General features: G+C 40.8%; 1 protein-coding gene across 1 annotated transcript in view; it reads left to right on the forward strand.

The window, feature by feature from the left end:
* Window positions 1-9,954: 9,954 nt before the first annotated feature.
* The window catches only part of LOC105005076 (chromosome unknown open reading frame, human C11orf53), a 20,141-nt gene continuing 2,861 nt past the window's right edge, over window positions 9,955-27,234 (forward strand). Inside the window, exons 1-2 of the mRNA XM_010862928.1 lie at window positions 9,955-10,017; window positions 25,469-25,511. Coding sequence (XP_010861230.1) covers window positions 9,955-10,017; window positions 25,469-25,511 — 106 coding nt within the window. The remainder of the gene's footprint in view (window positions 10,018-25,468; window positions 25,512-27,234) is intronic.

Here is a 27,234-nt window from a genome sequence, read left to right on the forward strand (position 1 = left end):
ACCCCCATACTCAGAAGCCTCCAATGGCTCACTGCCGACAGGATGAAGCCCGAACTCCTTTACCCACGAGAAACTTTATGACTGAGGCCCATTCATTTCCTTTCCCCAACCTCATTTTCTCCCTCCTTCTGGTCTTGCCTCCAGGCCTTTGTCCTGCTGCCCTCCATACCTGGATTGTTCTTGCCCATTATCATCATACCCACCTCTACTATCGCCTTGTCTTCCCTAAATCCGTCCCCATACTCATGAAGAACTGACACGCTCTGTTTTTCTGAGTATTGTGTTCGTGCATATTTCTGTACTTGTACTTAGCACATTTGCCTTATAATTGAGTATTTCCTGCCTCCCACAAGATAGCATGTTCTTTTGTATTCCCAGCTCTAACACAATGCCGGACACATAAAAAATACTCAGTAAATTATTGATGAATAAATGTACCCTTAGAGTTTTCCCCCAAAATAAGGCCTCAGACACAATTCTAAGAGCAATACTTAGATTCCTTTGGAACAAACATAAAATCCTTAAGCTTTCAATTTGAGGCTGATTTGAAAGAGATACTTCAAGCCTCTTTAACTAATACAATTATGTAAAGTTTAAAAATTAAATAAAATTAAAAAAAACAAGATACATAGACAAAATCCTGTCAAAATAAGACCCAAAGGATCAGTTAAATAACTTTGTTTTGCCAAAATCAGATTGCATGTGAACTTTATTTGAATTGAATGATAAATTGTCTTGGAACCTAGTTTTTTGTTTTTTGTTTTTTTGTCTCCCTCATTGTGTACAGACATTTTGTATTTACTTTGGTACTTTTTGTAACATTTTCATACGCATATCTTATAAAATTTTGCAGTCAGTTTTAGAGAGATTATTATACCCATTATACAGATGAAAAAAAAAACAGGGCTGAGAAATTGTAATTTTCCCAAGTCAGTGGCTCATACGAAGCCAGCAAGCACTGATCGCCAGGTCAGCAGCCTCTTTCACCCAACGGTCCACTCTATCTCTCATTTTGATTTGGGTTTCTTCTTTCTTTCCTTCTTTTTATTCTTTTTGTAATAAGATTTGACTCATAAGTCAATCCTAGACTAGAGAAGATTTTTTGGTTCTATGCCGTACAGACTAATGCGGAGTTCTGTGCCTGCTGAAAGTGCTGGTAAGCCAGCAACACCTCAACTAAAATGAATTGAAACCAACCAACCTACTATAGAACAAGGAGTTCAGAGTTAGGAAACATCTTGTAATTCCTGTAGTCCAACTGCTAATTCAGTGCTTAAACGCTTTCTATAACACTCCAGACGAAAGGTGCTTCTGTCCCTGCCTGACCACCCTCAGTGACAACGAAGTCACTGCTTACAGCAGCAGTGGCGCCAATTTCAGAACATCGGGGGGATATTTTTGTCTATTGTCTGTTATCTCTCTGTCGTTTCATCGCGGTGAAAAGTGAAGATTTTTTGGTAATTCGAGCTACAATATGACCTAAATCTGGATCCTAGCTCAGTTTACTAGCAGCTATGAAGCCTTTCAAATAACTTAGCCCCAGACCTCAGTTTCTTCATCTGTGAAGTGAATCAAATGAAATAACACAAGTAGCCTTGTATTTAACTTCAGAAATTAAAAATACATTAAGTAGGGGACTTCCCTGGTTGTCCAGTGGCTAAAGCTCCACACTTCCTATGCAGGTGAGCCAAGGTTCGATCCCTGATCAGGGAAGTAGATCTCACAGGCTGCAACTAAGACTAGTTGCAACTAAATAAATAAATTAATTTAAAAAAATAAAAATACATTAAGGATTAGCACCGTGAAGAGATTAAAAATAACTTCCTTCTTTAGAACATTATCTTCTTAAAACAGTTCAATTGACCTGTTCACCCACATCAGGTAGGAAGATGATGCAGCAAGAATGTCACTCTATAATCTGAATTATGCAAATCCAACTTCTGCATCATATGCTAAGCATTATTTCAAGTTGCATCCAATCCCTGATCTTGTAATTAGAGCATAAATTATAATCTTTCAGGAGTAAATCTTGGCAAATTAAGAATACAAAAAAGAGGACACTTTGAGGAACTGTTGTATAAAGGAAGGAGAAGTGTTTCTTTCACTTAAGCAAATCTTGGATCGGTTTCTATCAGAGACCAGGCAATAGGACTAAATAAATGACCTCTGTTGAAACCACTTCAAATTCAAGTCTACCATTCTAATAAGAAAATAACATCACAAAAATTAGCCCTTGAATACATCCCTGGGGAGGTTAACCTAATTATACCATCTACATTTGATTCTTACTATTCCATTTGCTTAAGTCCCAGGAGACTACAGCAAACGAGTGTATCAAGGAGTGAGAGTGAAGCACACAGTGAAAGACCTACTGGCAGAAAAACGATCCAGGCAGACAAGTAACTCAAGATTTAATGTAAGTCTCAGTCAAATATGTTCTAAAGTCCTTGGGAACTAAGTCCTCTATTACGGTTAGTTATCTCCCCTTCCTTTTATCTTCTTCACACCAGTCTCTCACCTCCTGAGTCTGATATTCTCCATAGCAAGTGTTAGCCAGGGTTTCCCTGGTGATTCACAAGGTAAAGAATCTGCCTGTAATGCAGGTGACCTGGGTTCGATCCCTGGATCAGGAAGATTCCCTGGAAAAGGGAATGACTACCCACTCCAGTATTCTTGTCTGGAGAATTCCATGGACAGAGGAGCCTGGTGGGCTACAGTCCATGGGGTCTCCATTGAACTGGCACACACTATATAATGACTATTATTAACATTATGGCACATCTGTCAGTCTATGAGCAAAGAATCCAAGAGCTCTATGAATCTATAGGTTGCCCACTTCAGCTCATGGACATGAAAGGATGATGTATCCTGACATTTCCATTTACTCCAGTCAGGAACTAGCAAAGGTTCATTTGGTAGAAATAATGCTGACCTTCACCCACAGCAGGGGAAGTCACTCATTCGTGTCCAACTCTGCAACTTCATGGACTGTAGCCTGCCAGGTTCCTCCGTCCATGGGATTTTACAGGCAAGAAGACTGGAGTGGGTTGCCATTTCCTTCTCCAGGGGATCTTCCTGACCCAGGGATTGAACCCAGGTCTCCCACACTGCAGGCAGACCTTCACCCCCATGTTATTCTAAATCTGATAGAGGCAACTTATGAACAAACAACTTCTCTGTAACATGCAAAATCAGATTTTAAAATCCTGGTAGGAATTGTCTTAAGTCTAAAATCTCTGTCTGTCACCCTTGTCTTCATAAATAGCTCTGCTCTATACCTACAATGTTTAAGTTAGTTACACCCAAATCTCCAACAATGATTCTTGAATGGAGATAGCAGTTGGGTATATAATCACTCACCTTATTGGGTGAAACATAACAACATGAATATCAGACATCCCCCAGGGCATTGCTAGGGTCAGGACATGGGAACAGATGACCAAGAATAAAGGAGGGTCCACATACAGCACCAAGCACAGGAGCTGAGACGCAGTGCAAACTGGTTCTTCCAGCGTGTTCTACTCCGAACATCAGCACCAGCTTCAACACTGCTGCAGAGTGAAACTTCTGGGACATGTTTCAAGTGAACTGACTCCAGATTCAATTTCCTGCCATCTAAGAACCCCTTTTATTTTGAGGTCTTCATTTCTTTGGAACCTCCTCTTATCTTCTAGTTCAACAAATGGAGCTTAGTTGATAAACAGAAATCTGAATAATTGGCTTCTCGTCTGCTCCTAGTACCATGTTTCTTCTAGAACTTCCTCAGGATCATCTGGGATGTGAGTTAAAAGCGTCCCTATGAATCAAGTCTTTTGAGAGACAGAGAGAATTCAGGGTCTACTCTGAGTGAACCACAGCTGCATGGATACAATGTGGAGTGCTTGGCCACTGCTACCGCCAGGGTTGTGAAACTTGCTAAAGTCCCAGGTGCACGGTCAGTTGGGAAGATAAGAGTAAAATGAGCACGATGCCATAGACAAGGAGCTGATAGTGTGTCTACCCCGTGAGTCAGGGCATGACTCCCTCCTCGACATCGTCATGGATACACACACACAACGATAAGGCGCTGTACCAGACAGAATTATATAACAAGACAAAGAGGTTCCTATTCAAATGGTGGAGGTAAATATATTTTTATTTAAAAATTCCCTAGCATGATTTTTTTAAGCTCTGTGACTGTGTTTTCTTCATTTTTTTTTTTGATGCGTTAGCTTTTTTAAAAGACATAATATAAACAATAATAAGTCATATTATATTGTAATTTTAAAATTCAGACTCCTTGTCCTTGTACCATGTCTATGAACATTGAGTTATTACAGGGCTGGGGCCAGGGAATGGTCATTTTTAACAAGCTCCTTGAGTGATTTCTTTGCACATCACAGTATAAGAACTTCACCACAGAACAAAGGGCAACTATCAAACCCCCTCCCCCCAGCCAAGTTTCTTATCTCTACCCAGATAAGAATTTTCTGAGCTATTGTCACTGACCCGGTGACACTGTGAATGTTATACAGAAGTGGGTATAGGCACCATGTAATACATGGTCTGTGCCATTAAACATCAAATAACCTGGTGGAAAGGAAAAATGCGTATATATTTAAACAATATAAAACCATATAACCAAGCACTACACTGAATGCTCAAGACAGAAGATCAGGCAGCATGGCCACGTGATATGAAGACTGGGACACTATTTACATAAGCACAGTTTAAAGTGCACTTCCTGTGTGTTATCTTATTTGACAGACACACTAGCACTGCGAGACTGATATTGACGTGGTTTTCCATTTTATAGCTGAAAACGTTGAGGACAAAAGAAGGGAAGGGATTATTTGCAGGTTACAGTTAGCAAGTGGCAAATCTTCTGATACTCAATTCCACACCATTTTTAAAGGGAAAAACCAATGTGGACTGGAGTAGAATCATTTCTGATTCATGAAGTTTTCATCCATTTGGACTGTCATCCCAAAATACCATAGATGAGATGGGGTAGCTTGTGTGCATATGTACTCAGTTGTGTCCAACACTTTGGAACCCCATGGACTGTAGCACACCAGGCTCCTCTGCCCAGGAGATTTTCCAGACAAGACTACTGGAGTGGGTTGCCATTTCCTCCTCCAAGGGACCATCCCAACCCAAGGATTGAACCTGAATCTCCTCATTGCAGGTAAATTCTTTACCACTGAGCCACCTGGGAAGCCAAGCTTATGAACAGAAAACATTTCTCACAGTTCTGGAGGCTGGAGGTCCAAGTTTTGGTTGCAGCATGGTCAGGCTCTGATGAAGGCCCTATCCCTTTTCCAGGTTGCAGACTTCTCACTGTGTCCCCACTTGGTGGAAGAGCACAGGGAGCACTTTAGAGCCCTTTTATAAGGGCACTAATCCTATTCATAAGAGCTCCACCCTCATGACGCAGTCGCTTCCCAAAGGCCCCACCTCCTAATACAATACAATCACGTGGGACCTTAGGATTTCAAAGTGAGTTTGGGGAGGACACAAACATTCAGACCACAGCACATGCAAAGGAAATCAAAGCGTAAGAGAATATATCATATAGAAAGGACTGGAAAGGGGCAAAAACAGCTCTGACTCTGGTCATTCTTCTCAAGCATCAGGTACACAGGCATTATGAACTCAGCCCTAATTTCCTGTTGTCATATATTACTCAGTGTCTCACTGCTAGTAACTTACTCTCATCTTCATTTCAAAGATATTTTACATGTGGATAATTAAATGCACACAGTTCTAATATGTGACTATTTGGACTTTAGGTATCTCCATGAATTAATTTTACCATCTACTTGCTCACATTTCATCTCAACCACTCTTCCAAAATATCTGTATATTCCAAGAAAGATAGCATAATAATTAATCACCGACTCTTAACTTTTTCTGTCCCTGTGGTAAACACAACTCAATGAGCAGGAAACATGGAGAATCACATTACTGACAGCACCTATGGGGCTCTAATGGCTTGAGTAATACTGACACTTCATCCTCTTTTTCATCCCAGTTCACTAGGTGACAATGAGTCTGATATCTTAGATAAGTTCAGATAGGAAAGTCATCCTTACATGTGTTCAAAATTTGCTACTGATAATGTGGGTAATAACCAGTCAAAGGTTAACTTGAGGAGATCAGGGGCCCTACCATACTGTTTTACTGTATATATCATCCAAGATCAAAAAACAGGGCTTTGCAGGTGTCAATAGTGGTAAAGAACCCACTTGCCAGTGCAGGCAATGTAAGAAATGTGGGTTTCATACCTGAATTGGGAAGATCCCCTGGATGAGGGCACAGCAACCCACTCCAGTATTCTTGCATGCAGAATCCCATGGACAGAGGAGCCTGGTGAGCTACAGCCCATAGGGTCACAAAGAATCAGATGTAACTGAAGTGACTTAGCACACATGCAGGCCAGAAGACAGACCCAAAAGATTCTACAGCAAATCCTGTGGAACCTGTGAATGCTCACTTAAGTGGCAAAATATGGGATTAAGTAAAGGATCTTGAGTGAAGGCACTTATCCTCTTAGGAAAGAGGTGATCCCTAAATGCAACCCCATGTACTCTACAGAAGGGAGATTTTCGAGGAACACTCAGAAGAGAAGAGACACAGGAGAAGAAGTGGCTTGTGACCAAGTAGGCAGAGTTGGAGCCATGTGATCACGTAGCAAGGAAGGCAGGCAGACACCAAAGCTGGAAGACCCAGAGTGGGTGCTCCCCTCGAGGCCCTGTAAGAAGCAAGTCCCACCAAGACCTCGATTTGGACTTCCGGCCCCCAGAGCATGAAAGAATAAATTTTGGTGTTTTTAAGCCACCCAGGTAGTGATAATCTGTTCCAGGAACTCTAGGAAACTACTACACAGATACGAAAACTGTGTCCCTCAGATAAGTACTCTCTAGGAGGCATCTATTTGATGCCCAAATTGCTTTTCTGCTCTCTGTGACAGCCCTTGGATAAGTTCACATGGGTTATGTTGACTCATCTTTACCACAGTTTTCTTCACGAACATCTGTTTTTGATACCATGAAATATTTTCACATTTTTGCAGTAGGAATCAAAGAGGAAAAAAAATCTCTTGCCTCAAAAGAGACTTTCACCAAAGATTGAACTTAAAACCACTTCTGTTCATTTTAGCCATAATCCTGTGGTTTCATAACTATTATCATGTATATCTGTTTTTAAGTAATTGCTTCCTTTTTTTTTTCCAATTTTTTTCTGTATTACTCCTTACTACACTACTAGATTTTTGACTAGAACACTCAAAATAGGAGCCACTCACCACCTCCTAGCACCAAGTTTATATTGCACTGTTTTCAATTACACTATTTCAATGACATTTCATAAAAACTGTTCACTGAAAACTTTTAACAATATCAACAAATTTCAGTAACTCTCAGTTATCGTTAGTAAAATTTAAAAGAAGAAGAAGAATCAATAGATGAATGGATAAAGAAACTGTGGTACATATATACAATGGAATAATACTCAGCCATAATAATGAGGTGGATGAACCTAGAGACGATTATACAGAATGAAATGCCAGAAAGAGAAAAACAAATATAGTGTATTAATGCATATATATGGAATCTAGAAAGATGGCCCTGATGAACCTATGTGCAGGGCCAGAATAGAGATGCAGACAAAGAGAACCAACTGTGGACACAGCGGGGGAAGGAGAGGGTGAGACGAATTGAGAGAGCAACATGGAAACATATACATTACCATATTTAAATTAGAGAGCCAGTGGGGATTTGTTGTATGACACAGGAAGCTCAAACCTGTGCTCTGTGACAACCCAGAGGGGTAGGATACCGTTTGACGTGGAAGAGAGATTCATGAGCGTGCGGATATTATGTATACCTATGGCTGATTCATGTTGATATATGCAGAAACCAACGCAACATTGCAAATAATTATCCTCCAATTAAAAATTAATCAAATTTTAAAAGTACACCTGGCTAAAATAAATAAATAAAACTAAATAATCAAATATTTTTTAAAAAGAAGAGGCAGTAAATCTAATAGCCACAATTTTTCATTTCATTTTGAACTCCGCTGAACAGTTTGCAGGCTATTGAACTGTCTAATCAATTTTTCCTCAAACTATGATTAGGATTCATTTAAAATTATTGAATATACAAAAGTTGCAAGAGGGGAAAAATTCTAAACTTGATAAGTAGGAAACGGAGCTCAGCTTGGAGTTAAACCTGAGTAGTGGAATGGGGGAATACGGTGCAGTATGGGGGTTTATGAATGGGCTTCGTAATCAGGGTCTGATGTTTACTCTATTTTATTGGTTTATGGACATCCTAGTAGTTATCCTGTTCTGCTCATTCATCAAAATGCTATAGTGATGAACAATAAGGAAATAGATATGAAAGTGATTTTAAGTTAATATTCTACATAAACCAGAGGAAAAACAAACGATGACTCCTGGTGGTTGTTAGAAGACCCAAACTGAGAAAAATGTTGAGGAGCTATATCCCAAGTGAGAAAGATATTTGGATTAGACCAGCCTTGAATTATATATCATATACATACACAGACCAAAATCTATTTCCACTCGACATGATCCTTTTTATATTAAACTCAAGTATCTGCTTTCCAAATAGTAAGCATCAATAGTTACAGTTATTTTCTTTTTCTATATGTTCCTGAATCCTTACACTTAAATTAGCTGCTAAAATCTCTACATCAAGAACATACAGGATAAGGCTGCACTGTCAGCTGGGTATCTTGGTTAATCACCCTTTCCTGATTATTTTTGGAAGTAAAACATTGTAAACGCAAAAAGAAGCATGACAATAGTAGATACTGATGGAAAAAACTGGAAGAACAGAAGGTGAATGGAAGTCATATAATATGTTTATGACATAGATTATATGAAAGTGTTTGATCTTCCTTAAGAGGTCGGCGACCTCTAACTGTAGAACAGATGCACATTGTCCAGCTCCATCTGTAACAACTGTCTTTCCATCAGGACTGCTAGTTAGAGATTTGTTTTGTTCTATTCCCAGCTGCTGTTTTGTGGCACCAGTCACATGCGCATTTCGGTTACCACCAAATGTAAACATGATGTTCGTATCTGTGATTTGCATTTGAGTTTCTCATGAAGTATTAAAAAATGAAAATAGGCAATTAAAAATTGCATGTTATAGCATCTCAAAGTTTCTTTGATTTCCCTGAAACTTTGGAAAACACATCTGAGACTTCTCTTTGGTGTTAAAAAAGAAATTGCTCCCTCCTCGGTCTGTTTGAATCCCCTCCTTCTGGCCATCAGTGGTCTCCAGGAATTCCTCTCTCCTCTCTGGGCCTCTGTCCTTGTCAATAAAAGCAGAATTTGGTTGGTCCTATTTCAGTATTCAATTTTAATACTCAAATTTTTAACAGTTTATCCCGTCCCCTTACTTCTTTACTATTTGTATTTCAAATGTTCCCATCTCGCTATGGTTTGAAATATATCTCAATCTCTGAGAACCAGCTCATATTCCAATTCCAGCATCCTTGAGCTGAAGTTTCAGATCACTCTGTCATCTGAGAACCCTCAGTGCTTAGATTCGCAGGGGTTTCTCATCTAAGGCACAGGCAGCATAGCATGATGAAGAGTTTGGACTCTGGATCCAGATGACCTGAATGCAAATCCCAGCACTGCCATTTGCCAACTGTATGATGACTGTAAAAGTACTTTAATCTTAGTGTCAAAGGAAGATGATAATATCTGCCTCCCAAAGTTATTGTGTTAGGTTTAACATGTGTCAAGGGCTTTGCACTTAGTATGTGTTCAATCAATGCTAGAGCATCAAATACTTCATCTAATGAACATTAGTATTCAAATGATATAAGAAATTCACTGAACTGAAGAAATGTACAGTCCAGCTTAGAGAAGGAATTACGCATGAAATAAATGATTAAAAATTAAAAGACAGCTTTGGTATCCAAGTGCGAAACATGACAGTGACCATTGGAGAGCAGGACAGAGGTCGCAAAGAGGGCGAGCAAGCCATGGTCAGGGTAGGTGAAAGACTTCTTGGAGGAGCGTGAGCCTTGAGCTGAGCTGGGAGAGAAGAAAACTAGATAGGCAGTGAGGAGCGGCAGAGTTCAAAAGAACGCAAGGAGGGGTGACCATCCGGAGGGAGAGGAGAGACTCTGTGATATGCAGTGGGTGGACCCTCTTGGTCCAAATGGTGGAGAAGTGAAGTGGTGTGTGACCTTTCAAAATTTAGTTCTAGTCTTGCCTGCAGAGGTCTCCCAGACACTCCCCTCTATGCCTATAGCCTCTGGTTGGCTGGTACATGGTGCATGGTATGTTCTAAGTGCTCAGAAAATGGCAGCTTTTATGGTTTTCCTAGTATCTGGAGCATGGTAGCATTTGATAAATGTTATCTGTCATGTTAGTGTGCTGTGAAAAGGAAGATATCCATAGGTGGTGGTGAGCTCTGAACAGCAACCTGGGTGAATAGACACTTCTGTCATCATTCCTACAAATCCTAATACTGTATAAATAAACTGGCTACTAGAAAGGCCATGGGATGCCTTTTGTAGATTCGAAAAATTGATTCACTGTGAGCAAATGAAATGACAAAACAATGGAAGCAACAGTCAGCAACATTACTTTTATTCTGACTCAGCAACACCAGCCTTACACCACTCACTCCTCCCTTTTACATGTGCTTAGTCACTTAGCCATGTCCAGCTCTTTGTAACCCCATGAACTGCAGCCTACCAGGCTCCTCCATCCATGGGATTTTCCAGGCAAGAGTCTACAATTCCTCAATTACAAAGGATCATATAATCATATGAATGGTACGGGTAGGGAGGGGACCAGTACTCATAGTGTTTCTGATGTGTCCCCCTTCTCCCCACTGGGTATACAGCTGTTTATCTTTCTGCTTTGCTAGATTTTCCCGACCTCAGAACGTGTTCCACCCTACCCCCAACCTGATGGGTCTACCAAAGCCAAGCTGTAATCCTGTCTTTATTCTGAGAAAGATAAATCTCCTTTCTTCTAGTTCAGCTAGAGTTGCAAATTGAGTTTGCAAGGGAAATAGGCAATAGAAAAATCACATGAGGCGCAAGAACAATTACATGGAGTGCAAATGTTCTACACTAGCTTAAATATCTAGACAAAGACTGGCACGGATAGAACAGTTGAGGTGACTTCTGGGCCTGAGTCCTCTTCTGTCCCCTCAATTTTTCTTTGGGGTAAATAAGAATTCTTAATAATAATAGCTAACATTTCTTCTAGGCTCCAAAGTAAAGATGTCACAAATATTTTCATTTATTCATTTTAGAGTAAATGTCACTTATCAACAAGGAGCACAATAGCTTTAAGAGGGTGATGCTCATATCTATTTTTCAGATGAGGAAACTAAGAATGGGGTAGGAATCAGTGGAGCATAGATTTGAAACCAGGTTTGTTGGACTTCACAGTCTTTATTTTACCCACCATATTGCCTCCTTAAGTTTACATTTCTGGTCCAAGGAAGGACGAGCTTTGGGAATAAATAACCACTCTGCTTCGGGTCCTCGCTCAGTCCTGCGCCCACCCTCCACACTCCACACAGGTCGTGGCCCATCGTGTCTTTTACCCCTTCTCAGCCACAAGTCTGTCTCCCGGCCTGTCCCTGCAGTGATTCTGTATACGGCTCAGATGATGCCATACCCAGTCCAAACCAGAGCCAGGACCTTCCTCTCCTTTGACACCCAGACATCTTGGAAGAAACTGGACTTAATTTCCTTATAGAACCTATCTCTAGCTGCATCCCAGAACCTGCTACCCGAGTGTCATTCCTCTCAGCCATCCCCCACCTCTCCTGGACTCTTGTTCCCCTGGGCTCTGCATGGCACCTGGCCCTCCCTGTAAAAGAGGAAAGCATTTCCGGAGCCAGAGTCCAAGAACACCACACAGACCACACAGAAGCCTCTCTCCAGCTCTTCTTGAGCTCTCTAGGTCTGCCTCAGCCAACCCATTTCACTCTGACCTCCTCTTCTTGCCTGAAGCTTGCTTCTCTGCTCTGCCTTCAGCTGAAGTCTGATTTTTTTCTGAAAGTTGCTGACCTGACCTGAGAGGCTGGTAGCACATGACTCGCTCCTGGGACAAGATGTAATATGCCACTCTCCCACCCAAGGAGGAGGAGACCCATCTCAGCAACTTTCTGAAGGCTGGAAGAGACCCCAGGCTCAGGGAAATGCCGAGCTTACCAGTTCACTTTGGTCATCCACCTCTTAGATGCTCTCCCAACCTACATGGTGTTCCAGCACTCTCTCACAGTTGTACACACTCAAGAATCATATGCATACACTGAACAAATAAAATAGCTAGTAAGGAAAGAGGAGGGTAATTTCCTTCTGCTCTTATCTTCTTATGAATATATGGTAAAAGATGGAGAGAGACAGACTACCAAGAATCTCATTTCCTGCGTGGGTCTTAGAATTCCATGCTGAAGACAGATATAATCAAGATATAATTTCCCAACTTTTCTAAAACTTGGGCAATTTATATATATTGTGCTATTTCTCTTTGATATTCTAATGGTGGTATTAAATAACAATGAAAATTCTAAGTGAAAGGAAGAGACAGAGTGTGAATAAGCCCACAAACTGATTTGTGCATGTAGGCTAAGTCTCTTCAGTCCTGTCCGAGTCTGTACGACCCTATGGACTGCAGCCCTTAAGGCTCCTCTATCCATGGGGTTCTCCATACAGGAATATTGGGTTGCCATGCCCACCTATCCTCCTCCATGCTTTAAATATAAATTTAAATTTATAAATTCAAGGAAGCCACACATAAATTCAAGGAAGACACCACAGCCATTGCAGCCCTCTCTGGACTTGTCAAGTCAAGAGCAGAGAATAGGCATAATCTGTTGATTCCATGTTCTGGTCAGAGGCATCTCAAGCTTTGAAGACATGTAAGTGCAAACTGGACTTCCCTGGTGGCTCAGACAGTAAAGAATCCACCTGCAATGCGGGAGACCTGGGTTCAGTCCCTGGATTGGATAGATCCCCTGGAGGAGGGCGTGGCAACCCACTCCAGTATTCTTGCCTGCAGAATCCCCACAGACAGAGGTGCCTGGTGGGCTACAGTCCATGAGGTTGCAAAGAGTCAGACATGACTGAATGACTAAACACAAGTGCAAATTATCTGGACCAGTGCTATTACAAGAAATCTTCATGCTCTTTTATGATTTCTAAAAATTTACCATAAAAATTAGTTTTCATCTCTTCAACTCTTATAAACCCATCCTATAATGTAGTCTGGCTTTAGTAAGAATTTCATGCTTTCCTGGGCACTGCAATTGGTCATCAGATGGCCCAGTGTGTATCTTCCTGCTTTGCTAATGTTTTATTTTTCTTACTTAAAAAAAAAATTTTTTTAGAAGTACCTGTTCTTGTCATGTTTGAATATTAAATTCTTAGAGGAAAATATGGTTTTTTTCCTTAAGGAGTACATCTCACTTGCCCTTGTTACTTTTTTCTGAGTTGCCCGCGAAAGGATCCATTCATTTGTAATGTTTGTATGGTTATCGATAAAGGGAATCAGTGTCTACCCTGGGAATGCTCCCCCACACCTTTCGCTCACTCTCATAGCACAGTGCTTTGCATATTGCTTGTTAACATTGCCAACTAACCCCCTTCTGAGCCCAGAAAGAACTTAAAAAGAAAGAAAGAAACATTTTCGGAGCAGGCAATGCCTGCCCTGTAAACTCAAAATGCCAATGTTTGAATATAGAAGTACGTATTATATCCCTGACATTCATTTGAATGAATGTTTTATCTAAAGATTACAAAATGGCCCATTGTCTGACTTTAATTAGCCCACAGTCCTGCCTGTTCGGAGAACTGAACCAGATTTCCAGGGCTGTCCATGTTCCCCACCCAACCACCTGCTCTTTCACAATTGCAGAAACTTTTTAAAAAATAATATTAATAAAGGCAAACATTTTGCAAGCACCTTATTTTTTTCAGCTGTCTTATTGGTTCTGTAGTGGTTGTTTTTAATGTCATGAAATTTAAAATATTTCCGGGTGGTGAATTCTTTTACTCAGCTTGCAAAAGTAATCAAGTTTTTCAGTGAAACAGCCATGGCAAGTCCATCTGGCAGAGCTGAAGTTCTGCACATTTCGTTCTGGCCAAAATGTACAATACCATTTATTAATGTGCATCCCAGTAGCTCCTGTCATTCTAACTTAGCTATCGATCTACATAAATACAAATAGCATTCCAAAGGCGCGCCAAGACCCACGGGTGAAAAAAAAATGTGTTTCATTTTGTAACTCAGGCAACAGAAATAACTTTCTCACAGAGGCAGCCTGGACATAATTTTGTGCCAAGCAGGAAAGTTTTAACAGTAAAATTTTAAGAAACTGTCAGAAGTTTGGAATTCTATAACAGTGTTACTTTCCAAAGGGCATAAAATAGTTCATAGACCAGAAATGTAAGACAGTTGGAACCACAGATTTTTTTTTTAATTTTGAAATCTACAATAAAGATATAAGAAGACCTAAATTCTGGTTTTTAATTTATATTAACTAGTTTCAATTACAAAAATAACACATGGTAAAATTTCAAGCTTAATAAAACAGCATAAATTTTTTTTAAGTCTACTGACCTTTCCTTCCTACTTGTTCTACTTCCCAGGGTCATGTGCAATCTTCCAGAATTTCTCTATGACATTTTATTATAAAGAAATTAAGTTGTTGCACCAAGGTAATCAATATCAAAATCTATGTTATTTACATGCACTATTACAAAAATACATGGTGTGCTCGTGGTGAATTCCCTTCTCCCAAGAGAAAATTTAAACAGGTCTCTTTTAGTCTTCATTTTACCTCTCTATGTTTGAAGGCATCAGTCAAAGCACTTCATACTATCATATCTCCATCTTATATCAATCACATAGTCCCTACTTCCACCTGAGATGGTGATATTGGAGCTAAGGTGCCCCAAATCAACTCTTTCTTTGTGAAATAAATACTCTATAATCTAGGCTTTATAGAAGCAAGCCAAATGTTTTTAAAGATATATGTTTCAATATTGCTTCCTCACAAATTCTTACAGGCTTTAGGATTGAACCTATACAATGACCTCTTAAATCATTTAAGGACATAGGGTTTTTTTCCTTTGTAAATAGGGCCTTATGAGGGAGACATGCCAGGCCCCTCTTTACACATGGGTATCAACGAGGAGGCTGGCAATAAAGAAGAAAAGAGAGAAGGAGCCCTGGGAATCGGTACAACCAGGACAGGTGGCCAGCAGCCCTTAGTACCCACAGGGCAGGTATCAGCCTTCACCAGGCTCCAACACAAAGCCAAATAGAAGTGGATATAAATGTCACCTGCTAGCCTCCCCAACCCCACCCCACCGAGAGCCCATCAGACCTGTATCGTGGATCTGGGAAGCTCCAGCAGCCCATACACTCACCACACCAACCATTTCTGACCATCAATTTCAGCCCCTGATTAAATTTCCTAGAATGCCACTTTTAATACATCTACACTGCTAATAGCCATCTAAAGAACCACTTCCTGTTAGTGGACAAAGTCCAGGTTCCTTCAGCCTGGCTCAAAAAATGCTCTTTATAACCTGGCCCTTGCTCCTTCCTCCAGCTTTCCTGTCTGCATATTTCCACATCTGTGACATGCTGTCCACACATTTGAGCCATTGCTTTGCCTCTCAATGACGAGACCCCCTATCCTATCTGCTTACTGATTTCCTGTTATCCTTCAAAACAGGACTCCTATATCGCCTCCAGCGTGATGTGTTCAGTCACCTTCCTCAGGACAGCAGCTCATGGCCACTGCTACTCTCATCCTTACCCCAACCTCCCCTCTCTACGTGCACAGCCCGAGCAGGTCTAGTAGAATCCGGCCTCGTCACTCACTAGTTCTGTGACCTTGACAGTCTTTACACTGCCTATAAATTTTCTGATCTGTAATCTAAAGATAATTACTTACAGCAGTCTATTTCATTGGTTAATGGCAAGGCTTTAGTGGAACAATGTGAATCACTTAGCATTATGTAGAGTATATAAAGTACACAAATGTTAATTACTAAAAGTGATGAAACACACTAATATATATACAGTGCATGGCACAGAGTCTGGCATGAAGCAGGTATTCATAAAATGCTAGTCCACATTCTACTAGCCAAATCAAGTCACAAAACCATCCCAGATTCAAGACGGTAGAAGTATGCTGCTGCTGCTGCTGCTAAGTCGCTTCAGTTGTGTCCGACTCCGTGTGACCCCATAAACAGCAGCCCACCAGGCTCTGCCGTCCCTGGGATTCTCCAGGCAAGAACACTGGAATGGGTTGCCATTTCCTTCTCCAATGCATGAAAAGTGAAAAGTGAAAGTGAAGTCGCTCAGTCGTGTCCTACTCTTCACAACCCCGTGGACTGCAGCCTACCAAGCTCCTAGGCCCATGGGATTTTCCAGGCAAGAGTACTGGAGTGGGGTGCCATTGCCTTCTCCGAGGTAGAAGTATAGATGCCACTTATTGATGGGAAGAGCTGCAAAGTAATTGTGGCCATATTTAATCTATAGCAAATGGCTTATGTCCCTAAGTAGATCCTAATCAAAGCCCTTTGGTTGCATTTTTTCTAGCACCTGAGACATTCAACATTGTGCCTAGCACATCAGAGATGCCAGTAGATATCTTTGGCTTGATGGAAGGGCTAGGGCACAGAACCTACTGGTTATGTCACTGAGAGCTTGAGGGGGAATAAATCTTAGAGAGTTTGGGTTTAAATCCTAGTCCTGCAATTTATAAGATAGACAATTTGGGACACATCACTTAACTTCTCTGATGCTTGGTTTCCTCTTTTATAAACTTGAGGTGATAATATCTACTTTATAATAAGATAGCATTACATAAAGCATCTGGCACATGGTAGATGCTTAGAACTCTAGTTCCTATTCATTATGGAGCATTTCTCTTATCCATATTTATGACTGAATTACTAGGTAACTCAGATAACTGGTCCATAAATTAAAACCTTTCTCAAACTTTGCAAAATTAACAAGACTTATTAGAACAGGTTTGTTATAGCTGAGTCACTGCATAAGAGTTCACACCAATCAGAATGCCCCAGTTCTACTATATACTTGTCACATTAGCTAAGCATCCAATTCTCTATGCCCATTTTCTTGTGGAGGAAGAAGGTATTCCATCCTAACGCAGGTACCTATTTAAAGGATAACAACATTATACCTGGCACTGACTTTACATTCATTTCAAAGTTGGAAGAAAATTGTTTGACTAATGGTTGTTCTCAATTCAGATATTAAAACATGGTTTTAAAATGTTCAGTATATCATCATCTCCACCTCTCTCCCAATCATAGATATGATGACCGTGAGAAATTAAATATGCTGTGAATTCCTTGAAAAGGATTCCCAGCCATTCAGAAGGGGCTATGATTTTTATTTAAGCATTAGCAGCAATATCTTCAAGTTTAAAGGGACACTTTCAGACTATATAGTTGGAATTTTTTAAATATATCATGAAAAATCTTACACTCCTTGCAGTCCTCTTCTTTAGTACACTTCACATGGTCTTTCAGTTTTCAGGCTGGCACCTAAAAATATTATAGGGTCATAAAAATGACAATAAATGTAGTGAAGGGAAACTCCTGATCTTATCACTTTACTATCATGGTGACCTATTAGTTCAAATTAACTCATTTTCATGGAGGGGCTTTCGGGGCAGCTGTGAGGCTGCTGTGTTAGCTACAGGAAGTTGCACACTGGCAAATTTCATTCAAATGTAAACCTCTAAATTTGGCTACCTGGCATTGCAAGATCCTGTTGTTTGCTGTATGCAAAATAAAAATTATATACCATCTTGTTTGGTCAAAAGTTATGGGCTTTTCAATATTAATTTCAGTATTATTTCTAAAGAATTCATATGGTGAGATGCAACTGAATGAATATAATGTCTTGAACAAGGTAAAAAGAAATGTGTTTTCCCTTCACATGAGCAAAGATACTTAGTGCGCATGTTGAAGGCTCATGTCTTAGGTTGTTCTTTCTCAACATATGAATCTGGTATACCAGCTCTGAAATCAGTCCAGTGAAACCCCTCCTGGTCCCAGAATAGGCCTTTTAGAACTCTTCTATGTTCTGTGAGATGAACAGAAGTTGTGTGCTATCATTGCCTTTTATATGACTTATCCAATCTAAATATTTCCCAGGTCACCATAAGCACTGATTATAGCTATAAATAATTAATTATGTGGAAATGTTTTATATCACAATGGGGGAGATCACGTAGGAGTATTTTGAAATGGTCAAAATTGATCAAATTATATGCTTACAAGTTGGAAATTGTATTGTACATAAATTATGCTTTATCAAATTTGAACCTCCTCCCCCCAAAATGGAATACTTACTGAAGGCTAAAAATGTATAGATATATACATATAGATATGGAAGTATATATATATATATATACACACACACACACACAGGGAAATATACCTCCCACTGAATCTTCTTTATGAGCATTTATTTAATTATATGGTTTCTCTGAATGTCGTCAGTTCAGTTCAGTTCAGTCACTCAGTTGTTTCCGATTCTTTGCAACCCCGTAGACTGCAGCACCGGAGAAGGCAATGGCACCCCACTCCAGTATTCTTGCCTGGCAAATCCCATGGATGGAGGAGCCTGGTAGGCTGCAGTCCATGGGGTCTCGAAGAGTGACTTCACTTTCACTTTTCACTTTCATGCATTGGAGAAGGAAATGGCAACCCACTCCAGTGTTCTTGCCTGGAGAATCCCAGGGACGGGGGAGCCTGGTGGGCTGCCGTCTATGGGTCTCATAGAGTCGGACACGACTGAAGCGACTTAGCAGCAGCAGCAGCAGCAGCAGACTGCAGCACACCAGGCTTCCGTGTCCATCACCAGCTCCCAGAGCTTGCTCAAACTCAGGTCCACTGAGTCAGTAACGCTGAATATCCTAAGTCTCCTTTTTTACTAAATTTTTAAACTATGACGTTTTCCCACTTTTATTTTCAAGGTATTAAAACTCTGGGAAGGCAGTCTGGTGTGGTAGTTATGAGATAAGTTTTGAACAGAAGTAGAGTCACAGATGTAGAAAACAAACTTACGGTTCACAGGGGATGGGGGAGGGATAAATTGGGAGATTGGGATTGACATATACATACTACAAATATAAAATAGATAACTAATAAGAACATACTGTATCGCACAAGGAATTCTACTCAATACTCCATAATGGCCTATATGAGAAAAGAATCTTAAAAAGAGTGGATATATGTATATCTATAACTGATTCCCTTTGCTGTATACCTGAAAGTAACATAACATTATAAATCAACTACACCCCAATAAAAATTTTTTTAAAAACTAAAAGAAACAGACCCTGAAATCACACCATTACCACCAGCAACAACCCTACCTGCAGAGAAACCTGAGTTGTTCTCTATTTCAATTTCCTCATCATTAAGATGAAAATAATATTACTTACCTTCTGGGGTGGTTTGATAATTAATGAGATAGCAATATAACATATTTGGTCATGTGCCTAATAGTGTGCTTATAAAATTTCTACAAGTATGTGCCTATGAATTTTATTATAATTCATATCTCTGCTGGAACATGTTGGAAGTCATAGAAAAAAAATTTTTTAATCTGGTGTTTGAAAGACAAGACAGCATATACTCCTATTTCTAATCCTTGGGGATGTGATTTTGTTTCAGGCAGAGTCAATGGTCTGGAGGTAGGGAGATTATACCCACAACAAAACTGGATCCTGCATAAAAATTTTTTTGCTGATTTGTTGAGCTGGTAGGATGTAATGGAAATCAATAAAACTAGGCGGTTTGGTGGGGTGATTTGAGGGGTGACATGGAAGGGAGGGGAAATGTTTGAGCAGAAGTAAAGACACTGAATGATGAGAAGATGATCACCCCAGAAAGGCAGATTCCCCTAAGGACAGGGGTCCAAACTAGCTTTCTATGTGAAGACTGACTGGTCCTTGAGCTAGTTTTGCTAAGTTTGGGGTAGCTCAACCTGGGACTGGGGAACCTGGAAGGGAGCTGCTTCCCAAAAATATAAGCATAAATCTTCAGGAGAAACACAACGTTAGGAACTCAGATTTTCACAGATTAAGATCAACCCAGATACATGTTTCAATCAGAGATCACCAAATGCATAAGGAAACAAATAACTAGGAATGAGAGTCCTAGCATGAACAATAAAGTTAAATTCCCAGGACTTTCGGGAATTTTGGTATTAGCATAACCAAATACAAAATTTTTAAAAATAACAATAATAATAAAAATAAATAGTGTACACTCAACAAAAGACCAACCAATATTTTTAATAGATCAAACAGAATTTATAGGACTGAGAAAATATCTAATCATTGATACTAAAAAAAAAAAAATCAATGCATGAGTTAAATAGCAAATAAGCTACAGTTGAAGAAGGAATTAGTGAACTGGATGTAGAGCTGAAGAAATCTATACCAATCTGTTCCAAAATATAGAACATAGAATCATGGATAGAGGGAAAGTAACAAGAAGTTGAGAACTTATTGGGGATAAAAGTAAAAGATTTAACAAACATCAAAGACTCAGAAGGAGAGAATACAGATAATACAGACAAGATAATATTTAAGAAAAAGATGGTTGAAACTTTTCCAAAAGACATGCATCCCCAGTCACATGAAGTACATCCTATACAAGCTGAATACATTTTAAAAATCTATCTCAAGATAAAAGGAGGTGAAGCTGAAAACTCTTAAAGCCAAAAGGAGTATACTTTAAAGGGTAGTCAGAAAAGAAAGAAAGATTCTTGTATAGAATATCTGTAAGTTTAATAGCAAACTTCTCAACAGCAATCATGGAAGCCACAAGACAGTGAAATGAAATCTTTAAAGTGCTGAGAGAAGAATAGTTATAAAATTACAATTGTGAATCCAGAAATAGTGTCTTTTAAGTACAAAGGCAAAAGGAATTATATTTTCATTTACATAAAAGCTGGAAATTGCCACCAACACTGACTTCCCAGGTGACTTAGTCAGTAAAGAACTCGCCTGCAATGCGAGAGACATGGGTTCGATCCTTGGGTTGGGAAGATCCCCTGGGGAAGGAAATGGCAACCCACTCCAGTATTCTTGCCTGGGAAATCTCATGGATAGAGGAGCCTGGTGGGCTGCAGTCCACAGGATCACAAAGAGTCAGACACGACTTAGCAGCTAAACCACCGCCTACAGGAAAGGAATTTTCTAAAGGGTTCTTTCAGAAGGAGGAAAATGAACCTAGAAAAAAGTTTGGAGGACAGATAAGAAAAGAAAATGATAAACATGTAGTAAGTCTAATACATATTTACTTGGCAAAATGATGATGAAAATAATCATGATGTTTAATTTGTGGAGGTTTAAGCTAAAATTCAAGAAAATACATACTCATGTAAATTAGTGAGGTCGCTCAGCCATGTCCGACTCTTTGTGACCCCGTGTTCTGTAGTCTACCTGGCTCCTCCATCCATGGGATTTTCCAGGCAAGAGTACTGGAGTGGGTTGCCATTTCCTTCTCCAGGGGATCTTCCCAACCCAGGGATCGAACCCAGGTCTCCCGCATTGCGGGAGACGCTTTACCGCCTGAGCCACCAGGGAAGCCCTGATGTAAATTAGGAGAGGAGCAAAAAGAGTTAACGTCCTAAGGGTCATGTCTGTCAGTGGGAGGCTTAAGATACTCTTTGTAGGCTTTGTTAAATACGCAAGGTAAAATTTTATGACTAATCATAAAGCATGGAAATAGAGTGTTTAATTTCCACAGCAGGTAAAGGGCAAAATTATACAGGGGAAATGAACACAAGAGGCTTCTTTTCATCAAATAACAAATAAAATCAACTAGCCTAGTCATTATGAAAGTTCCTCAGGTATTAAAACTGGATTGGGAGTACAGGGCTGGCAATTCCACAGTAATAAGTAAAAGTGGGCAGAAGGAAAAGGAACGGAAGAAGATTGTTGGTGGCCCTGGTGGTGGCAGACGCTGCAGGGACTGTGTGAGCCCAGAGTAACCTTTGCTCATGCTTCAGGCAGAGGCCAGGGAGGGCCGGGCCAGCTGATGAACCGGTGCATTACGGAGAGATGCTCATAATTCTGTCTGTCCAGCTGGACGTGCACCCTGCCTTTCACAGGAAGCCTCACTCCAGGCTCCAGCCTTGGCCAGAGCAGTTAAAGAGGAGCAAGCAGAGAAAAGGAGGCAAGAGGGCAACAGGACACCCCCCAAGGCAGCGCCAGGGATGGCCACCACCCTGCCACACTCTGCTTCCCCAGGGAAGGAGGCTGAGGCAAGAGGCAGGGGGAATGGGCCCTGGCACAGGCCTTTGAAGAAAGAGATGGAAAGCAGAGGGGAACACTAGATACCATGGGCCCTGGCAACATGGGAAAATGTGCCTGAACACAAGCTCTTCTCTAATTAATCATTACCTCCTTTGCTTCCCGTACAAGACATCACAGCATCCTGACCTTGGACCCCACACACACTGTTTACCTACTAAGAAGTTTAGGATTAACAGAGGCAAACCACTATAAGTAGAATGGATGTTTTGTAAAAATAAAAAAAAAATCCTACTGTATAGCACAGGGAATCATATTCAGTATCCTGTAATAAACCATAACGGAAAAGAATATGAAAAAGAATGTGTATAACTGAATCATTTTGCTCTATAGCAGAAACTAACACAACATTGTAAATCAACTATACATCAGTAAAATAATTTTTTAAAGAATTTTAACATCAAACACGGTGACATGTTTATCGGAATAAACCATGGACTTTAAGAAATGTAAAAATGCACCTGAGTGATAATAGCTAATACTTACGCCTTCCTTACTCAAAACTAGGAACTATTCTCAGTGCATGACATATAAGATCATATTTAATCTTCATGTGCCTAAGATCACACAGCAAACAAGAAGCAGAGCTGGGATTCAAATATAGACACTCATTCCAGAGTCTTCTCTTTCAAATACCGTGCTACCTCTGAGTGGCTGTTGTTCAGTCGCTAAGCCATGTCTGATGCTCAGTCACGTCCCACTCTTTGAGACCCCATGGACTGCAGCACGCCAGGCTTCCCTGTCCTCCACTATCTCCCACAGTTTGCTCAAACTCATGTCCATTGAGTCAGTGATGCCATCCAACCATCTCATTCTCTGTTGTCCCCTTCTCCTGCCTTCAATCTTTCCCAGCAACAGGGTCTTTTCCAATGAGTCACTTCTTCGCATCAGGTGGCCAGAAAATTGGAGCTTCAGCTTCAGTCCTTCCAACAAACATTCAGGGGTGATTTCTTTTTTAGTATTGGTTGGTTGGATCTCCTTGCAGTCCAAGGGACTCTCAAGATTCTTCTCCAGCACCAGAGTTCAAAATTCTTCGGTGCTCAGCTTTCTTTATAGTCCAACTCTCACATCCATACATGACTACTGGAAAAACCATAGTTTTGGCTATCCAGACCGTTGTTGGCAAAGTGGTGTCTCTGCTTTTTAATATGCTGTCTAGGTTTCTCATAGCTTTCCTTCCAAGGAGGAAGTATCTTTTAGTTTCATGGCTGCAATCACTATTCTCGGGGATTTTGGAGCCCCCAAAACTAAAATCTGCCAATTGGTGGATATTTCCCTAGAAAAGATAGAATTCCAATTTAGTCCTATGGATGGAAAGTTTGTATACCTCACCTACTTCTTTTGTAATTCATATGTTAAAGCCTTGGTCCCAGTATGATGGTATTTTAAGTTGGGGCCTTTGGGGTGGTAATGAAGTCATGAGAGTTAAGTCATATGAATGGGACTGGTGCTCCTATAAGAAGAGACATATGGAAAAGATGATCTCTCTTTGTGCCGCATGAAGACACTGCAAGGAAACAGCCATCTGCAAGTCAGGATGAAAGCCCCTCAAAGGACCCAACCATGCTAGCACCCTGATTTCAAACTTCCAGCCTCCATAACTGGGAGAAATGTTTTTTGTTTAAGCCACCAAGTCTATGGTATTTGTAGTATCAGCCCAGTCTGATTAAGACAGTTGGGAAATGATGGGTTACTCTCAGATATTTGAAGAGCTATTTATGGAAGAAGGGTTTAACTTTTTCAGTATAGACCAAGGAGATTAGAAATAAGTACATTTGTAACAGAGGTTGCCAAAGAATAAATTGGCTTTCTCAGAGAGTGCAGAGTTCTCCATCACTAGAAGCTGAATGCACCCAGGGTTAATAACAGTGGAGAGGATTTCAGCATTGAGTGCTGGTTGAATAAGACTCTATAAAATCCCTCCAACTCTTGAGAGTCTGTAGGATTATCAGGGTCAGGACAGAACTAAGAACTCAAATCCGAAAACGTGGATGTTGATACCTCTTCACTTTTACAACAGCTACATTTTCCACTTAGTTTGTTCCTGGGCCTCTTGGAGTCAGAATTTGCATTTTAAGACTCGACACACCTGGATACCCTTCCTTCAGCGGTCAGCTTGAGCATCTCCTCTTCCAGGATGTGTTCCCCACCCCATCCTTAATGGGGGGACACCAGCTTAGGTCCACTTCACCCCATCTTACTACTACAGTGCCACTTCCCACACTGAGGTGAATTCCGTTTCATCATCAATCACACTCTGTATTAGGGCATGTCCTAAGGCTGCAGTAACAAATTACCGCAAACAAGCAGCTTAAAATAATTATTTATTTTCTTACAGATCTGGAGGCTAGAAGTCCAAAATCGAGTTGTCAGGAGAGCCAGGTTCTCTGAAGGCTTTAGGGGTACCCCCTTCTTTGCCTCTTCCTAGCTTCTGGCGTAGGTGCATGCGTGCCTAGTTGCTTCAGCCGTGTCCAACTCTTTGAGACCCCATGGACTGTAGCCCACCAGGCTCCTCTCTCCATGGAATTCTCCAGGCAAGAATACTAGAGTGGGTTTTCATGCCCTCCTCCAGGGGATCTTCCCAACCCAGGGATCAAACCTGCATCTCCCATGTCCTTCACATTGGCAGGTGGGTTGTTTACCACTAGCGCCACCTGGGAAGCCCATAACCCATTTATATAAATCACTGATACATATTTGAAAAAGGATATTGTGGCTCAGCTGGTAAAGAATCCGCCTTCAATGTGGGAGACCGTGGGTTCGATCCCTGGGTTGGGAAGATCCCCTGGAGAAGGGAAAGGCTACCCACTCCAGTATCCTGGCCTGGAGAATTCCATAAACTGTATAGTCCATGGGGTTGCAAAGAGTTGGACATGACTAAGCAGCTTTCACTTTTATTAACACAAACAGTAGAGGGAAAAAAAAGGGGGAAGGAAGAGAGAGGAGGGTTCGGAGGGAGGGTACACGTGTATGCCTATGGCCAATTCATTCTCACATATGGCAAAAACCATCAAAATATTGTGAAGCAATTATCCACCAATTAAAAATTTTTTAAAAGAATAAAACACGCATGCCTCTCTATCTTTCAGGGCAGTGTCGGTTCTGCTCAGTCTCCATTTGGCCCAGTGCCAGGTAAGTATTGCAGTTCACAGGGGTCGATTCCTTCCCTTTTGAAGTAAATCAGGCATTTAGGCTTCCATTCTTTCAAAGATGCCTTACAAGACTTTGAACGTTTTGCTGCTTTAAAATACTTGTTTTTAAAATGTATTCTTTACTTATCTTTTTTTTTAATTTTATTTTATTTTTAAACTTTACAAATTGTATTAGTTTTGCCAAATATCAAAATGAATCCACCACAGGTATACATGTGTTCCCCATCCTGAGTCCTCCTCCCTCCTCCCTCCCCATACCATCCCTCTGGGTCGTCGCAGTACACTAGCCCCAAGCATCCAGTGCACTAGCCCCAAGCATCCAGTATCGTGCATCGAACCTGGACTGGCATCTCGTTTCATACATGATATTTTACATGTTTCAAAGCCATTCTCCCAAATCTTCCCACCCTCTCCCTCTCCCACAGAGTCCATAAGACTGTTCTATACATCACTGTAAAATCAGTAAAGGCAGACCTCATGCAGCCGTTCCTGAATTTAGAATGCATTTTGTCTAGTATAAGCTTATTGGGCAAAAGCAAGAGCAATTAGGCCCTTTATACAGTTTTTACAGCTTCCCCAGTGACTCAGATGGTAAAGAATCTGCCTGCAATGCAGGAGACCCCGGTTCAAACCCTGGGTTGGGAAGATCGCCTGGAGAAGGGAATGGCAACCCACTCCAGTATTCTTGCCTGGAGAATTCCACTTCCAAGCTCAGAAGCGGCATAGGTTTCCCAGTAGTTTGGGTCATCTTCAGAGCTGGATAAGGGAAAGAAATTAGAGCAGAAGAAGATCCCGCATGTCTGAATGTCTCTATACCGTGTTTCCCAATCATATTTACTGTCATTGGAATTTGGCTGTATCTGCTCCATTCTACAGAAGAAAATTTCTGCAGCCTCTCTCATCATCTGGAATGGCTCTTCCTCTTTTTAAATAGAAAAAATACATGTTTAAACACCAAAGGATTTTTTCTCTGTGTTTTTTTATTTGGAAATTGGAAATGCAGACAGGAGAGCCTGGTAGCCTTTTTTACTTAGTCTCCTTGCTGTTTGTAGCCTTAACCACTACGATAGATACAGATTCATGTTATTTGTTGATATTGATTTTCACGGGCACAGATATTTTTTTCTAGAGAAGTATGCTTATGACGAAACCTCTAACTGCAGCTTTCAAATTCATGAGCAGATTAGAATTCAGGGGCTATAGAATTTAAGATGGAAATGGAGTGAGTGGAATTGTGCTGTTAAGTTTCTGCGAGGAATTTTGATTTGAATGAATGAATAAATTTACATGAATTGTTGCACATAGTATTATACTACTGGGTTTACAGAAAATGTATAAGATGTAAGTTCTGCCCGCGTAGGGCTGGTGGGTCAACTGGAAAGAGGACTACGCTCAGATGAGAGAGTGTTGAGCACAATGCAATGTGCCGCCTTGGGTAGCCGGGGTCCAAGCGCTGTGTCTGGACAGTGGTGTAAGACTGAGTCAGGGTAACAGGGAGGAGGGTCTTCATGAGTCTGTCTTCTCTCCCAGAGAGTGGGCAGGGTGGGCAGGGACAAAGCTCAAAAGCAGTGCACTGCGGTTGTGGAAAGTAAGAAAGACAAGCATCTGCAACTTCCTCTCAGATCAACTCTTTTGTGACTAAGAGAGTAGGTCTGAGCTAACTGGATCACACCCAACACCAGCTGGAGGGGAAAAAAAAAAAA

The sequence above is a fragment of the Bison bison genome, unplaced genomic scaffold (assembly GCF_000754665.1).
Source record: "Bison bison bison isolate TAMUID 2011002044 unplaced genomic scaffold, Bison_UMD1.0 scf7180017864485, whole genome shotgun sequence".
Taxonomy (NCBI): Eukaryota; Metazoa; Chordata; class Mammalia; order Artiodactyla; family Bovidae; genus Bison; species Bison bison.